Below are 17,472 nucleotides of genomic sequence, written 5' to 3'. Positions count from 1 at the left end.
GCAATGCCCTTGCTTCTTTCTATAATGCACACTGAAACCAGGACTCCTCACCTTAAGGCTTTGAAATGGTTTTATGTGCGTGTTTATTTCGCGGGACAGACAAACGCCGTTCTGGACAGTCGAGCTCACGTATCGCATGGGCCAGGCTCATGGGTACCGGGGTCCGCACCGGACCGGGAGCGAGCGACCGAGAGCGGCAGTGTGCCAGCGTGAAGGCACATACACTCTGTCCGTACTAGAGAGGCGACGAAACGGCGCGTCCTCACTCCTCGCACGACAGACCTACGTACAGCGATACAAACAAGCGATGTGCTAAAAATAGCTGCCGGTAGTACATTTTAATCACAATGCTTGTATGGTACACATTTACAGGGGTGAACCTTTCACAGACACATCTCAGAAGAAAGTCTTCGAAGAGCGAAGACGCCCACGACTCTACCAACCCAACTGTGGCTTAGCTTGCAATTTGTTCGTAAAAAATATTCAAGGTTGGAAGATCTGTGAAGGTACCATGCTTATAAACTAGTATAAACTAACTATCCTATGCTAGCGATACATAATGCGAAACAAAGCGACACAGACAGCCTTTCGATGGAATGACGCCAATAACTGAAAGCCTCCGCAAAAAGCTGAGTGTGATGTGCAAATGCCGAAGCGTGTGTGCTCGCGTGAACGTCGGGGACTGCCACGTCTCAGCAAAAAAAAAAAAAAACTTACAAATACCGGGTACAAATTGCTTCAACCAGCTTAGATCTGCTCAGATCCACGCTAACAAGTCGATAGTCACAATCGAGCGGACGGAATGTGTTATAGCACATGAACGCACCAACTATGGGCGCGCATCGGCGGCCGCCGACGCGCACACCATCTACCGACGGCCGACCGAACCGCGCCGCCTCAGTAGCGGGCGCCGTTGCTCGGGTCGTGAACGAACACCTCGTTATCGTTCTCGACGCGCTGGTAGGGCGCCGGCGAGGGGGCGACCACGGACGGGGCGACGGAGGGCACCGAGGGTGGGTAGCCGCCGTACTGGTAGCCGGGCTCGCTGCCGTACTCGTTGCCGTACTCGTAGAGACCGTGGCGGCTGAGCCGGTCCAGGTGGTAGTCGGTAGGCATCAGCTGCTTCACCTGGTACAGGTGCTGCGAGACACGGAACGGGAGGTCAGCTGTCAGCGCCGCACTCGGGCCGGGGGGTAAATACGGGGAGAGGCAGGCCGGGAGCTTGGTAGTACAGCGCGACGCCATAACGCACATTTTAAATAGCCATGGTGCGTTCAGTCGCTTGTAACAGAAACAAAAAGTAAACACACTCTTTACTTTGCACACTGTCGACTAAATTCGGGCATATCTATTTAAGCTCGAGGCAGAAATGAGCCAAACATAAGAGAACTAACCAATTTTTTGGCCATATTATCGCGGCGCAAACATTGATGAAGATCATTAGACAATCCAGAGCGCACAACAGCGTTTAGGGATAATGGACATTATCGATGGCCAAAAACGTACAAGACTGCATGCCTGGATATCAGCAGAAAGTAATGAATACGTGAAACGAGGCATGAAAATGATCTGGATCAGTGAGGGACGTCGTAGGTATGAAGTGGTGAGTAACAATAAGTATTTTTGCTACTGTTAGGCTGGCGAGGAAGGTAAGACGTGAATGGTTACTTAAAGATGTTATGGTGGTGTGCAACAGGCAGACACTCTTTTTTGATTTTGCGGATATTTATAAGCCCATAAAATAGAGGCGATGCACGGTAGATGTCAAAAAAGCCGATGAAAACATCAACATCTCATAGATTAGTGGAGGAGGATCATTAATACCGTCAGCCGATTAGTTTGCTTTTTACAATATCTACATGCCAGATGACGCAACCAATTGGCAAAAAGAAGGATAGAATAAGGAACTCCGATATCAAGAATTTTCGGGTTATAGTCCAGCCAGAAAGTTACGTAAATATTATCCAAAGAAAACCAGGAAAAGGCAAAGCTATTTTAGGAATCATGAACATGATGATCAGATGGTATAACATACGAGTATGCATCTGGTCCTGGTGCGAAATGTTCAAAGGGGCAATAATATGAGCACTATTCTATGTACACATGAGAAACGAACATGTATTACGGCTAGTGATCAAGAAGCAAAACTCGTAAATCATATTTTATCATTATAATTGGCCTAAAAGAAAAGACAAAAAGAAAAAGAGCAGTTATTTGTACGAAAAAGTAAAAAAAAATCCAGGCATAAATAAGTCTCACTAGATACAAAACCGAACCATTAAGCGAGAGTAGTCAGTCAGGGACAGCAGCTAAGACCAATAGAAAAAGAAAGAGGGAGACGGCAGATTGACAGAGACAGACTGAGACGCACAGACAGAGGCGGGCGGGGCGGGTGAGCGGCTGGTCGGCCGGCGGGTGCGGTCTGCATACATGGCCCTCGCCGGCGGCCCGGGGCCCGGGACCGGCTCAGATGTACGCCGAACCGTGGTGCGACTCGGCCGGCTGCATGTGCATCAGAATGTTGCTCTGTTCCAACTGGCGGCGCCGGATGGCATTCATCTCCTAGAACACGACACAGCCAGCGAGCTGGGCATGAGCGGACCGGCAGCTGCACGCTGGTTGGTCGGCCGCGAGCACGGCGACCAATCAGTGAACGCCTCCGGCCACCGGGAGTCTGATTGGCCGCCCGCCGGCGACCGAACTGAGGTCAACCAATCAGCGACCGTCTTGCGCAGAGCCAGCGACGCTGATTGGTCGATAACACCCAGCTCAGCCGACGTCGACCAATCAAACGCCGCCGCCGAGAAGCGATCGTGGGACGTCACATGACCTGTTTGCCGTCACCGAAAACCACTACAAAGCCCTGCAATGTTTGCAATCGCAACAGCGCACCACGGCTCGTCTTCATGCCATAGCTGAGCCTCAGAATTTACAAAGCTTTGTACAGAGGAAGGAAGCACGTTTTCCAGCTTTTTACAAGCGCTTAGCAGTCAGCTAAGTCCGACGCGGCGAGTGCTGCTGCCAGATAGATTCAACGCGACCCATCACCAGCCGTGGGGATGGCCACCGACCAGCCGGCCCCACCAAGAGACGTTTAGTGCGGTCACGAAGGAAGGCGAGTGAGACAGGCAGAGGAGAGGCATGAGGAACCGCGGCGGAGACAGAGATAGGCACAGGCGTCGGGCAGTAAGGGGTGGATGCATAAAAATGAGTGATGCAGAGATCCAGACCAAAAACCGCGAACAGGTCAGCTGCGCCGCTGTTTTGAGCGGTCTTCGAGCTACGCTGCAGAGAGAAAAGAAACACACAGAGTCGCCTGAAGCCGGCTGAAAGTCCGTCTCACGGGTGTCAGACCACAGAGTGAAGCCATGCTGCGGAGAGGAGGAGCCAGTGGCCGGCCTCCGGAGCGACGGCCGCTCGAGGCCAGCGGGTCCCTCCCGACGCCGGACCGAGAGCCGGAGAGCCAGGCCGGAGGAGACAAAACTGATACGGGCGTGCGAGCTACCACATGCTGATGTGACACAGGGTGCTGAATACTCGCCCAGAACACAAGCACAAAACAACCAGTGGGGGGTACGGTGATGATACGCAATACGCATGCCGCTAACACATAATATGACGGTGACGGGAGACTAGGGCGGACTGCAGCCCGGGAAACACACATTTACTATTCACAAAACTGAACAGAAAAACAACGCTACCCAAAACACAATGCATGTGTAAAAGACAGCGATAGGTGCCATGCAAACAAACATTGAAAGCACACAGCACACAGCAAACACATGCACAACTCACGATGAAATAGATGGACACGACAATGTGAGACAAAACAACAAAGCCTGGCATAAAACTTAAAACACAACAGATATTTACAGTCAAATTCGTTCCACCTGCCTTACTTTTTTGGTGAATGTAATGCCTGAAAAGAATGCAAATTAATGCCAGTTTTAGCCCAAAGAGTGCTGACACACTAGGGACATGACAGGAAAATTGAGCGACATTCAAGTGAATTGAAACCGACAAAAAATAATCCGAATGTATCTAAAAAAAAACAAAAAAAAGACGTGCTGCAAAACCGTAGAACAGGAAAACAATGTGTGCTGCCACAGCAGTGCCCCAGAATAACAACGAACAAGTGCTGACAGATATGGGACGTCCCCTGCCCACCAGGCCACTCACCATGCCATAGAGGATGGCGGCGAACGCGTGGAACATGCAAGAGAAGGCGGCCATGTAGTACGACCACGAGAGGAAGTTGTAGTTGGGGTACATGAGCCAGTCGCGGTCCCAGCACTTGCCGCCGAAAATGGCCAGCGCCAGAAACAGCGTCGCCACTGCGGCAGAGAGGAACAGAGACGGGGTCAGCGGGTGGAGACGTGCGGAGACATGAGTCGCCACTGTGGTGGAGAGAGGGCAGGGGCAGGGTCAGCACTGGCGCAGAGAAGAACAAAGCCATATTTAGGGGAAGCAATGCACTTCACGGTACCTTCACTCAACGTCCTCAAACAAACAAACAAACAAGAAAAATAAGCGACGTCGCTCGTCTAAAATCTAAATAGCTAGGCGTCAAATACGTCATCGCAATAGCCATTCAGTTTCACTCTCACTTAGAAGAGATGACCGATCTGTATACCAAAACTAACACATTACTCGGTCCCGTCCCTACCAAGTGATTCAGCTGGCCCTGCCCCCTCCCTCCCACCCCACACCCAAAACCTCTCCATCGCGGACCGTACCGGTAACGAGCTTCATGGTGAGCGCTGTGACGGTCATCTCCAGCTGGAAGCGGCGCCACAGGAAGAGCGGCAGCTTCATCAGCATCATGGCCACCACCACCTGGCCGCCGAAGCTGGCCACGAAGGCCAGCGTGACGAACGCCTGCACCGCCTGCAGCCACGCTGCAGGCGCGGCACACAGCGGGCGGTCAGTCAGTGGCGGCCGCAGGCGGTCGCAAGACACGTAGCCCGGGGTGGTCGGTTTTTTATTCTAGAGTGCCCGGACTTCGGGGGTCATCGGCGCCCGGTAGTTTGTTTATGAGGCGCAATGGCGACGGTAAGTTATATATGAGGAACGTCGCTGCCACTCTGTCAACACAGCGTGTCTCCCACCAAACCCATGGCATAGCCGGGCGACCATCCTCTACTCGAGACTGCTTACCAGGCAGAATCCACTCTCTGATGATGCGGTACTCGTTGCTGAACACCCAGTGACAACCAGTGAACTTGTGGTCAAACTGGTTGTTGGGGTACCGGAAGTTGACAAAGCAGACTTCCCACAGACCCATGTTCTTGAAGTCCAAGTAGGCGATTTCATATGACTGCAGCCAGTACGGACTGAAATAGGCAGAGAGCAGTCAGTTAGGATATCTTGAAACAACACAATGTGCATCATCACCCTCACAGAGTTTGAGTTCAAGCTGATATACGGTTATATCCATAAAATGTCCATGAGATAGGACACTACACAATGACATCATTATTATGGAAATAATCATAAATATCAGGCATTTTATTCCACTCACATTAGCTGCAGGCAAAATAAAGGGCAATTATCTACCCCTTTATTGGTGTTTTAGATTGCACAAGCATCATAGTAACAATGCTTACCTGCAAAATGACATCAGCAGCAGAACACCACCAATGAAAGCAAATATGCTTCCATAAAAGAGAGGCCCTGAAAAACAACAATGATGTTAAACACCTACCACAAAGCAATATGATGGTGATCTAATGCTTATCAATGTCATGCAAGTGAATAATGGACACATTATTTATGGTTTAGAGAAGAGCCACCATCCATTAACATGACTGACAGTTCAATGCTTATCATCATTCTAACTTTATTGACCATCTTAAAATAACTGAACTTAACAACTTGGATGCAATGCCAGGACTTTAACTGGTAACACCATACTACCTTGCAATACATGTAATAGTAACCCACCTTTCCTGGGCTTTGCTTTAGGGTTATCATCATCTGACATGGTGTACTATTTTCTTTCTCTCAAACCTGAAAAATGCAAAGTCAGTCAAGCATGACAAATCGAACAAAACCCATATTTGACAATTGACTGCACAGGCAACTCTAAGGGGATGGAGGAGCATATGCCCTGCCCCCTTCCTCTATATCCTAAATGGATGAAAATATACTATTTTTTAAAGGAAAAATTCTTTTAGTAACTTAAATAATAACATTTGCTTGCAGTCATACAACATTGCTTAGGAAGCAAGATCTTCAGTGTTTTTGAAAATTGGAGTAGCTTTTAGTAGATTATGAGTATGGCGCATACTGCACCAAAAGTTACAAGTGGCATTTATTTATGTGTCACATCCATTTGGGAAGTGTTGGCTCATCCTGTAAACTTCTAAAAACAGCACTACTGTGATTTTCCTGGGAGCCATCAATATAAAAATGTTACAAAAAATAAGCACACTTATCTCTACTGAGCTATCCTTAAGATGTGCTATGATGTAATGATTGTCAGAGGTATTGCCTTCAGATCAGCTCTACCAACACCTAACACCAGTAACAAACCAGCTGAAGTGAATATAGATTAGAAACTAAGAAACATAGGTCAAGTCAAACCACATGGAGCTCTCCAGTCACAGCAGCACTGCCACTGCTCTGAGTAATGGGACAGATCAGGATGCCTTATCCAACAAGCCACAGGGGCTGCAATCCATGACAAAAAAATGACAACTTGCTTTATAGTAGGTACATCGCAGATCAGTGCATATAAAGATCAGTATGGTTATGGAATATGGGCAAATATTTGTAAATCACAATATTTTTTCACTGCAAATTGCAATTTACATCAATTTCACTTTTGAGAAATTCCATGATTCCATGTTGGGTCAGGCATCAGGGTCACACTAAGGTCATGATGCGTTGGCAATGGGATATTACACCCAAGTAAATTTACATTATATTTCTTTCATTTAATATGGTTGAAAGCAGCCTTACAAATGTTGGATGTTTATCCGGGCCCTGTTTCAAGAAAGCAAGCTGCACACAGCAGTATATTGGGTTTCCGAGGAGACAACAATTGGGCGCTAGAAACGCAGGAGCATCAAGCCAAATTTGCCTCAAGCGCCACGCCAATACAGTGGAGCAGCGTACTGCAGCGCTGGGCCATGAAGCAGGGCCCCAGAAGAAGATTTGTCCTGAAATCCAAAACATGTCAGGTTACACTCATTCCATCATCATTTGCCATTGTCCTTTTCAATTAAAATCCTAGCTTCCCATTAATAACACTGACTGTCTGCTCACCCCAGGGCCCAATATGAAAATATTTTAAATCATAGCCTTGCTTTAAATACTACCTGAAATATATAATAAGTTGAGCAGTTGAAGAAATAGGTAACTCTTATGTTCTCCCACAATACACACCCTCCTTTTTTGCGTTTGTGGGTTGGTAGGCGATAACTTTCCAAGCTGCAGGGGGCAGGCAGGGGGCAAAATGAAATAGTTGCCCTGCACCTAGTGGCTCTTAAAATTGTTGTAAAATAATCTTCAGATATGTTTCAATTTTTCTAAAATTCTGGTGATGTTAATTGTTAAAAGTGTTTTTTTTTGTATAAAACAAACACAACACCAAAGAAAAATAAAAAATTGATCCCAAATGTATAATGCAGTGCTTAGTATTTTTAACTCCTGATTTTCCTATTAGAACCCTGTTCGATGATGGAAACTTGAAAGTTTTGATAACACAAAAGCCTACTGTTGCCTAGCAACAAGAGAAAAATTTTAGCTGTTGCTAGGTAACTGGTCGTTATCGCATAGTTGATTTCTCAGTAGAACGATCAAAAACAGCTTTTGATATCCACCGTAAACTGAGCATTAGACGTTTTTATGCATATGCATTTTTTAAAACTGAGAAAATAAAAGTTCTTTGAAACAGTTGAGTTTTTTGTAGAGAGGAATAGTTTGACATATCAAGCCTGCCACTCACATTTATTTCTAGGATCAATTTCAATTTTATTTTATTTAATGGAATAACCTTCTGTTCAAAATTCTAGAAATTGCCAAAAGTTACCAAAAACCATACCAAAAACACTTAAATATATTTCATATATTACATATAATGCTGTTCACCAGAGTGCTTTGTCATTTGATTTCAATTTTATTTTGTCAGTTCAAGCTGGCTTCCAGTCATTCATTTCAATTTCAATTTATTACCTGCCTATTGATGGGATTCATAGTTGATTCATAAAATGGTACATCAAACTGAAAACACATCTTCCTGATTTGGAAGATGTCAATGTCTTTTGTGTCTCTCCTAATAATGAGGGGTGTTCACGGGCACTGCAAACTGCTGTGTGCGGTGTGCAGCAGCAGGCGGGGTGTATTGATGCGTGGTTTCACTTTTTAGGCTTAGAAGGGCATGTTCTTCCAATTCATGTTCTTATTTTGCAAATTTATCCAATTTTCAGAGGTTGCAAAAAGAGGAAGTGGTCCTGTTTTGGTTTTACTGTCCATCATCCAATGGAGTGTTAAGCATTCTGCTATAACACCAGTAGTTGTGTTTCTCCCCTTTAACTAGCAGCTTGTTGCGCTGTGCCCATGCAGCCAGTACACCTGAGGTAGTTGGAGCCTCACGGCACTACAGCAGAGACTGAGAAGTGAGACTAATGATGAGTTGTTGAATGTCACTCAGGACCTTAGAGCCTGTTGAATGATGCATTTCCCTTAATGTCCGGGTGAGGATGGCATGCCATTCCACCAGACCAGGCCAAGGTGCTCATTATGCACAATTCTAAATTTTGAATGGCCTTGCATCTGTCTGTTCTGATGGGCAAAGGTGCCATCATTTTGAAGGCAGCAATCTCAAATAATAACAAACTTTTGCCCCCCTAACAATGCTGACCTGAGGCATGATATCCCAATCCTTTCCTCCCTCTGGCACCACTAGACCACTCCAGTCTTTAAGCATTCAGTGCCTATTATTTGAAAGCTAATTAGCCATGATGCAAACAGTAGGATACATTGCACAATTTTATTTGCCATCCAGTTACATAAATGTGTTTATATCTCATCCTTCTTAATTCTGCTTCATATTTAGGTCATCCACTGTTTATCAAGATAATTATCTAAATAACCTGCCAGTGAGCAGTGGAAACTGGCAACTCACCTCCCCTGGTGGAAACTGGCAGATGGCAGGTTTCCAGGGAACTGAAAACAGACAGACAAACTTGATGAAACAGCCACATAATTGCAATCCCATGATCACTGTCATAGCTCTTCATAAGTGATTTCATGTTTCCAGGCTGCCTTTTTCAAGATGCATTGTTTTACAGCCTAGGCCTGCTTTGGAGACAAACATTGCAAACTGGATGTAGCTGAAGCACTGCAAAATTGCCAGCATGGGCTCTCAAGAGCAGGATGATAAGTTCTATTATGTGTACAGCTGTGACCTAGATGCCAATCTGCAAGTCAAAATGTGAGTACTAAGATGTGCAATGCATTGTACAATATGGTAACTGGGTGTTTTATGTCATCTCTGGTGGTGGTCAAATATGTGTTCAGCTTAGAGCTGTAGAAGTGTAGGAGCTGTAGGATGCAGCTGTTCATGTAATCATCATGCTTTTATGGTAGACTACATAATGCAACCGTCATGAAGCCTTGAGAATAGCTCTTAGCACACCAGTTCTTTCCCCTGCCCAGCAGCCTGGTAACCCAAGCCACTTGGCAACCAAGATGTTCATGGCTCTCGCCTGCACTGAGGCACTGCCAGTCACCTCCCACGCCTGGCCCCACTTCTGACTCCCAACCTCTGACCCTGGACAGTTGAACCCTGGAGGGAGACTGGCATCCCTGACCCTCAACCATGAAGGGACTTCTGACCCTAGCCCTGCTTCTGGGTCCTGACCCCTGACCCCTGACCCTGACCCCGGACTTTTGACCCCACCCCTGACCTCTGAACTTACCCCATCACCTGCAGCGGTACCCTGGAGGGCGACCGGCGCCGGCCCGACTACGAGGACCTGCTGCTGGACCCGATGATCGAGTTCTCGGGCCGATGGCAGCAGCAGTGCTCGGATATGTACGTGGAGGTGCAGGTGCTGAGCGGCCGGGTCGAGATCGCGCTGCCCGTCACCACCTCCTACAAGGCGTTCACCACCCGCTGGAAGTGAGTACCGACACAGCTGGCTGGACGCGGCGTGGTTGGGCTCGTATTTACCGGCATCTTTGTGGCCAACCAATCAAGGTATGACAATTATACAGCCATTTAGTTTGTGTTATGATATCAGACATAGACCTTTGCATACTGTACACAGCTGAGGCTTATGTTACAAACATGGGGCTGTGTTTCTGTATCTAGCATTTAGCAGTGCGTTAATGTTACGAACCTCCGGCAGTGTATCTGTGCCTAGCGGTGCAGTCATTTATGGATGTTTGCCCCGCGCAGCTGGAACGAGTGGCTGACGCTGCCGGTACGCTACTGCGACCTGCCTGATGACGCCGTACTGAGGTTCACCGTGTTCGAGCCGTGCCGACCGCAGCGGGCGGCCGTGGTGGGCGCCACCAGCATTAAGGTCTTCACCCCGGACCGCTGCCTCAATCAGGTGAGGCTCGCCCTGGACTGCTGCCTTAAAGCCGGTGCGGCTCACTGCTGCCTCAGTCAGGTGGGATTTGCCTCTGACTGCTTCCTAAATCAGATGAAGCTCATCTCCAATCGCTGCTTGGCTACGATGAGACTCACCTCCGACCTCAGTGTAGGTATGTAACAGTGGCGCGGTTGGATTCTGACAACCGTAACCCATCCCCCGCAGCTCGCTGGTAACCCGTCCTCCCCGCCCCTCCGTCCAGGGTCTGCACGACCTGCGCCTGTCTCCGCCGCCGGAGGAGCTGCCGGAGTCCACAGCACGAGCCACGGACGGCGCCGCGGGGGACGGAGGACCGGGAGCGGCCAAATCTGAGGGTGGCACTGAGACTGCTGCCTCCACATCAGTGACCATCGTGAGGGCGACCAGCCCGGCCTCCGCCCCCGCCCCCGCCCCCGCCCCCGCTCCAGCCGGGTCGCCCAAGAAGGATGCCAGCGATCAGATGGAGCGGTTAAGTAAGGTGAGATTTGACATTCATAAGAGACCAGAGTAATGGGTAGGTGTTACGTTTTGAACCTATTATCGGGATTGCCGTGCTGTTTTATTGGACATCATAAATATCGTAAATGAATCGAACTACTGAAGCCTATTCACGTCGCGCGTGAACACGGAATTAAATTTACTTAGTACAATACACGACATATCCGCGTTGTGGCACGGACCTGTCGCGGGTGCCATGTGCACACTTGTTTATGCTCGTAGGCCAGATTCTTGAGCCGTAAAATCCAATCGGACGCGGTGATGTCGCGCTCTGTGCCTTTTCTGAGAGCGTTTCATTGTCGTTCCTCTCTCTGTCGGTTGTCTCGATAGCCTTGAAATACGCTAGCCGCTTGGTCAGTACACCAGGAAGCGGCATCAGCGACAGAGAGGAGACAGCGGCGCTGGTACGCGTTTGTTTAGATTTGTCGCCCGCCCTATTGGTTTCCGCGTTCTGCCGCGCGGCGGCGACAAAGTGGACACGTGACTGAGCTCGCTGGGAGGGGGAGGGGGGCTGTAAGGGGAGGGACGTGTCGATAGGTGTCGAGCGGGATGTTGGTGGGGTGGGACGGGGTGTTTGACACGTGATCTTTCGCTCGGCAGTTGTAAATGGCGTATGCTACTGAGAGATTTAATGCCATGAGAAATTAAAGCATAACACTATTTGTCTCGTTTTATAGCTAATCAGCCGCCAGCGGCCAGTATTTTCAAGTAAAAGCGTTCATTTTCGCTTTCCTGCTCATAACTCACGCAGTCCAACCTAGTGACAACAGGACCGCTCCCTCCTCTCGCCAGCTAACGAAGCGCCACAGGAACGGCCAGCTGCAGCAGATCGACTGGCTGGACCGGCTCACCTTCCGCGAGATAGAGGTCATCAACGAGCGGGAGAAGCGCTCCTCCTCCGCGCTCTACCTGATGATCGAGTTCCCCAAGATCGTCGCTGACAAACAGGAGGTGAGTGCGTGTGCTTAGTTGGTTTACATCTCTGCTAGTGTATCGATGCTTGTTTCAAGGGATGTAGTATTGAAGCAATACAGCTGCTATGGTGAAATTTCAGCGCTGTGTCTCCTCTGTCTCTCCCTCCTCTACCTTTTTCTTCCTATCTCCCTGCTCTCCCCTTTTCTCCCCCTCTTTCTCTCTCTCTCTCTCTCTCTCTCTCTCTCTCTCTCTCTCTCTCTCTCTCTCTCTCTCTCTCTCTCTCTCTCTCTCTCTCTCTCTCTCTCTCTCTCTCTCTCTCTCTCTCTCTCTCTCTCTCTCTCTCTCTCTCTCTCTCTCTCTCTCTCTCTCTCTCTCTCTCTCTCTCTCTCCCTTTCTTTTGCTCCCTCTCTCCCTCCTTTCCTCCCTCCCCTCCCTCTCCCTCTTTCTCTCTCTCTCTCTCTCTCTCTCTCTCTCTCTCTCTCTCTCTCTCTCTCTCTCTCTCTCTCTCTCTCTCTCTCTCTCTCTCTCTCTCTCTCTCTCTCCTTCCTCTCTCATCTTTCCCCGCCCCTCTCGATTTCTCATAAACTGACCCATCCTTGTGACTTGTTTCAGTACGCGATGGTGTACTTTGAGCAGGGCGCCGACGCCGAGGAGCACTGCCGCACACGCGCCGACATCGTCACCGTAGCCGACCACGAGGCAGACCTGGTAAGGACGCGCCGCGACAGTGGTAAACGCTCGTAATTATGGTGCTCATGAACCGCTGAACGAGTTTAGGGAAATGATTGAAGAGCTTTCGTGACTGGAAAGACTGTGATAGGTTGGATTGCTTGGCTGTTTGGCCCTGCCCGCTGTAATTGGCGATAAGCTAAAGGAAAACTTACTCTGGAATGGACTGAAACGATATATCATGGCTGTGGCTTAGTAGAGTCTGACTGTTCATGAGCATATGCTTCTTAGTTCATTCGTTTTGCTGGTTATTTTTTTTCACACTACTGCTTGTGCCTCATATTCCTAACTTCAGAATTGATTGGGTGGTGGTAAAAGTCGAGATGCTTCTTCGTTCACCTCCCATCGTCTCAGTCTCTCAGTGATAGTATATGCCCAGTTTGTAGGATTCATCAGTCGGACTTTGGTCCTTCGTCGGACCGTCTCCTCCCCCGTCTCCCCGTCCGACGGCCCCACTCAGTCGACTGACCGCCCGCCGTGCCGCTACTCCGACCGCCCCAGTGTTTCACTTTCCTGGCACCGGTCGGCGCCCCGGGCTGCCCCTCTGCCCTCCACACACACCGGGAAGTGCTGTCGTCTCCGCCCCACGCTGCCTGACTCCGTAGTAAGGCCGGTGTGAGGGCCCCGTGACTGGCTGACGAACCGACAAGACACTGCGACTCTGACCTTGTCCCATGCGTGGATTGTGACCTCCGCTGGATTTGAGGATGGCGGCCGTTTTCAGGAAGCAGAGGCAGTGATCGTGTCTGGGTATTGTCCCAGTGCGACGGAGGAGGGAGGGGGGAGAGATAGGGGGTCGCTGCTCCCGGAAACACCGGCTTGTTTAGATATTCGGACGGATAATTTTTTTTTTTCTGGGGGTGGATGCGCCCTACCGCCGTGTAGATTTTCAGGGGTATCTATGCTAAACGATATTTCCAGTGCATGTATCTGTGCCTGTTGTCTAAACGCCTCACAGCATACACCAAGGCCCTACATACATGGCATGGCATACACTATGGAATTGGATGTCATACAATGACAAAATAGGTGACTCATAAATCAAGCTCGGCTCAGGCCTTGCAGTACACCTCAGTAGGCTAGTAGGCCACATGCATATTGGTTATTGAACATTCTAGATACATATTACACAGTGATCAGTGGGCATTCAACAAAGTCGTCCGTTGGACAGCCTGCAGACGGGTCCAGTGAATGGTTATTCAATACCCAGCAGGCCGCACATGTCATGATAAGCACTCCATATGCCCGGCAGATGGCCGTTCAAAGATACACTTCATCTGAAGCACGACGAATGTTTATTAAACTGGCATCAGGCGCCGGACGGAAGTTTCTGTGGAATTTGCACCTTTCGCGCGAAAACTTGCCAACGAATTCTAGTTGAGGTTCAGTACTTGCTCGCATTTCAGCTTACCCGGCGTCCAATGTCTGCAACAATGCCCATACGGATGCAGCTAAATGTTTGGTTTGACTATATAGCTATCTATCAGGGGTCTATCGGTCTGTCGGGTCTATCGGGTCAGGGGTCTATCGGGTTCGCTATTTCGTACTAGGTAACCGTTTCTGGTATGTCGCTATGTCTACATATCGCTGTTCTCTATGCGCGATATTTTCCCCTCGGCAGCATCCCCTACCCTTCCGCCGGGGTGTGTCAGTGAGGCCGGGCCAGCCCCGGGGGCCCACACTGACCCGATCGCGGCGGGGGCGGCCCGAACCCCGGCGTTTTGGCACACTTGTCGGCCTGAGAGGAGCGGGCTGTCAGTGAGCCGCGCGGCTTTACCGATCGATATCAATACGGCCGCGGTACCGGCGAGCGGCGGGGATGGTCCGCTGTGCTCACCGGCACTGGGACGGTTAGTGTGCGGGCGGTGAGCGGCACCACGGATGCAGTGAGCGGTGTGTGTGTAGGGGAGAGTGAGTGGTGGTCATGCAGCGCAGAGAGCCGCTGGCCGTGAGGATGTTCCGCCGATGGTCGGACGGTCACATCGACCAGGTCAGTGTGAGCGGGTGAGGCACTCCGGTGGTCGGGAGTAGGGGAAGCTCAGGCTAGTTAGGTCGGTTTTTAAACGTCAGATCTGCGTGTCAGTCAGTAGAGGCCCCGGCTAGTCGGGTAAAATTGACCCAAAACTGAAACCATATGTTCGGTCGAATACCAGTGACCCAGTCCTGTTGCTGTGGGTAAACGTAAAGATTGCGGTGAATGTAGCTCATTGTTCATTTCAACTGCTGAAGAGCAGTTGGTAGCCTAACAGCAACAAGTCACTCCATCGTGCCAGTTAATTTATGGATTATCGGAACACCTCATTTGTCATACGTGCAAGGAATGCATCGGTTTCCTTGAGGGAGTTGGACTTGAGTTGGAAGTTTGATTGGAGGAAGCTGGATCCACCTACTTGGCACTTTCAGAAAGCAGAGCGTTTGTAATGGGTTGTATTTGATACTGCCCCGTATTCTAATTTTACCGCTGCAGCAGGGCCAACTACTACAATTGGTAGCAGAACGGATGGTCGGCCAATCATTGATACAAAGCGAAGCGTTATAAGTATCGTTATTGGGCGTTTAACCCGCGCGGGGCTGGGGGGGGGGGTAAATTTTACCCCCCCTCGCGAATTTTTGCGATATCTCAAAAACGGCGGCGCGCAGCGCCGCCAAACTTTCAGTACCTTTTCTTACATCAATTTGACACGTTCCCTGAAAATTTGAGCGAAATCCGTCGGAAAATTTTTGAGAAATTGACGTTTTAGTGACGTCATGTTCGTCATTTTCGCCTCAAAAACGGCAAAAGTTCAAACGCCGCTAAGATCTTCATTTTTAAAGGAATCAAGACGTAACAAAAAAGGTTATACGTAATTTTACTTTGTCTATCAAATGGCTATCTCGGTTTTTTGAAAATTTTGGATTTTGGCCTAAATTTTTTCAAAAAACTGACTTTTTCGGGAAAATCATTATAAAATCCAAAATTTTGAGTCTATCGAAAAAACCGGAATATATGTCAGAGAAGTGGTCTATGTGCACCTACATACCAAATTTTAGAAGAATCGGTTCAAAAATGTGGGAGTTATTCAAAATTTTATGACGTCACGACACACAATTTTTTTTGAAAAATGACTTTTTTGGAAGTTCTAGACCTCGTACGGAAACAAAAAAAGCACCATTCGATTCGCCGTGAAAAACTGCATCAGATAGACACCCTTTTAGGCCTTAACAACCAACTTCAAAATTTGACCTCACTTGACCTGACCTTGACCTGACCTCGACCTGAAATTCATCCAGAGGTGGTCCATATCACTTATTGAGTGTGCCTATTGAATTCTATGGGTAAAATGACCCATAAAACATGTGTCGCACATGCCCTTTTCTATATTTTGTTTTTGGTGACCTGACCTGACCTGACCTGACCTTGACCTTGACCTCTGAATGATATTGTATGCAACGAATATTGTCTTGGTAGCCTAAGAACACGTTTTGGGCGATCAGTCTCAGTCCATGACTCCATTCTTCGGCAACTACGGTGCAAGGCCGATACTGTAGAAACTTGCAATTTGTACCCTTGACCTGACCTTGACCTTGACCTCAAACTTTAAATTAAGTACATGTTTTTAGTAGTTCGTGATGAGAGCTTTCGATTGGCGTTTGAATTTTCCAAATCGGACCGTTAGTTCGGGAGATAACAGGGGGGGTAAAATTTACCCCCCCCCCCAGCCCCGCGCGTTCGGCTGGAGACCCCAGCCCCGCGCGGGTTAAACAGCACCACTTTGTGCTTGTATTATTTGCGACCCTCGCTCCCAGTTCACCCACATTTCCGTGCATTCCTAGGCTTTGTTCTCCGCTGTTCCATGCAAAACCAACCCACCATCCTGTGGCAGTCGCAAATCCCGGCGTTTTGATCGACCCGCCACGCTCGACGGCATCCCAAGGCACGGCGCGGAGGCGTCGGCTCGCTCTGTGACTCTTTATCACAGGTGCGCGCGGTGCCACGTGTCGCGGCTGGTGCCGCCCCCAACCAGCTGTGGGCGGCGCGATCTGACGGCTGACGTGATGAGTGACGGTGGCATGTCGCGCAGGAAACGCGGTCCACGGTCGCTGGAGTATTGTGCCGTCTCGCCGTTGCCATGGCGTCAAGCTATCTCATTTTTGGTCGCTTAGTGGAAAAATGCTGGCTGTAGGGACTAGGAAATGTATTAGCTGGCTGTATATTTCTCTAGAGATGCCTGCTGGAGCTGGCGGAAGTCGAAATGCTCAAGAAGATGGGTCTATTTGTAGTGTTGGTAAGTTGAGCTTTGTTCGCCGCAGCTGCCCTGGTGATTCAGGGCTCATATCCTGCAATGTATCCTGCAGTGTAGCGTTTTCCAGAATTCTGCTTGTGTTACTATCGGATAGGCCCTCGGTAGAGACTACAGAGACTGCTGCCGCTAATGAAAAGTCCGGGGGCCGCTCAAGTGACTGATTGCCGTGTTTGGAACCCGCGGAGGTGTCCCTCAGACCGGTAGTAGGTACTGGCAGTGACCGGCTCTGACGTCCTCCCGGAAGGTGACGGGCCGTGATGGCTCTCCCCTGAGACCGACCCCGGGTGGTCCATCGGTCCGTCGCTGTGCCCCCGCCGACGTCCGTCGCGCGTCTGTCGTCCCTGTTTACCGAGGTCCCCGTCAGCGCCGTCTGGTGGTCGCCGCCGCCGGCCGGCGCCTGCCTCAGTACGGCGTCCGCCAGCCGCCCAGCCGCTATGAAGGTGCCCTCCCGCCGGCCCTGG

General features: G+C 49.4%; 2 protein-coding genes across 15 annotated transcripts in view; one reads left to right on the top strand and one right to left on the bottom strand.

The window, feature by feature from the left end:
* Positions 1-66: 66 nt before the first annotated feature.
* Positions 67-9,221, bottom strand: LOC122378260. Of its 12 annotated transcripts, none has more exons than XR_006255994.1 (8): positions 7,390-7,432; positions 5,944-6,009; positions 5,607-5,673; positions 5,158-5,333; positions 4,737-4,898; positions 4,180-4,334; positions 2,372-2,562; positions 67-1,140 (listed from the first exon to the last, which is right to left on the bottom strand). XR_006255994.1 is itself a non-coding variant. In XM_043359125.1 (8 exons), exons 2-7 carry the CDS (start codon positions 5,981-5,983, stop codon positions 2,467-2,469), a joined length of 696 nt encoding a protein of 231 aa, XP_043215060.1. In that variant the 5' UTR covers positions 5,984-6,009; positions 7,390-7,433; the 3' UTR covers positions 67-1,140; positions 2,431-2,466. The 12 variants fall into 12 exon arrangements, 10 of the variants coding, with proteins under 10 accessions (XP_043215060.1, XP_043215059.1, XP_043215058.1 ...); XR_006255993.1 differs by having other exon boundaries at positions 7,323-7,421; XM_043359125.1 differs by having other exon boundaries at positions 2,431-2,562; positions 7,390-7,433.
* Positions 7,803-17,472, top strand: part of LOC122378258 (phosphatidylinositol 3-kinase catalytic subunit type 3-like) — a 22,413-nt gene continuing 12,743 nt past the window's right edge. The window contains exons 1-7 of one of the 3 annotated variants that reach the window (XM_043359109.1): positions 7,803-7,827; positions 9,266-9,439; positions 9,941-10,129; positions 10,409-10,565; positions 10,810-11,064; positions 11,877-12,035; positions 12,612-12,707. In XM_043359109.1, coding sequence (XP_043215044.1) covers positions 9,363-9,439; positions 9,941-10,129; positions 10,409-10,565; positions 10,810-11,064; positions 11,877-12,035; positions 12,612-12,707 — 933 coding nt within the window. In that variant the 5' untranslated portion in view covers positions 7,803-7,827; positions 9,266-9,362. Of the gene's footprint in view, positions 7,900-9,265; positions 9,440-9,940; positions 10,130-10,408; positions 10,566-10,809; positions 11,065-11,876; positions 12,036-12,611; positions 12,708-17,472 lie in introns of all 3 variants that reach the window. The other 2 variants (XM_043359110.1, XM_043359111.1) reach the window with 2 other exon arrangements.

This window comes from Amphibalanus amphitrite, unplaced genomic scaffold (genome assembly GCF_019059575.1).
Source record: "Amphibalanus amphitrite isolate SeventyFive unplaced genomic scaffold, NRLGWU_Aamphi_draft 000057F_arrow, whole genome shotgun sequence".
NCBI lineage: Eukaryota > Metazoa > Arthropoda > Thecostraca > Balanomorpha > Balanidae > Amphibalanus > Amphibalanus amphitrite.
Note: the sequence above shows the minus strand (reverse complement) of the source record. Positions and strands in the feature narration are given on the sequence as shown.

What these genes read in the sequence shown, in the direction of transcription:
- LOC122378260 (XM_043359121.1), bottom strand. Translation starts at nt 5,983, where the DNA reads ATGTCAGATGATGATAACCCTAAAGCAAAGCCCAGGAAAG. An exon ending in TAAAGCAAAGCCCAGGAAAG is followed by an intron (nt 5,674 to 5,943) that starts GTGGGTTACTAT and finishes GTTGTTTTTCAG; the next exon opens with GGCCTCTCTTTTATGGAAGC. An exon ending in CCGCCATCCTCTATGGCATG is followed by an intron (nt 1,141 to 4,179) that starts GTGAGTGGCCTG and finishes CGTGTCTCGCAG; the next exon opens with CACCTGTACCAGGTGAAGCA.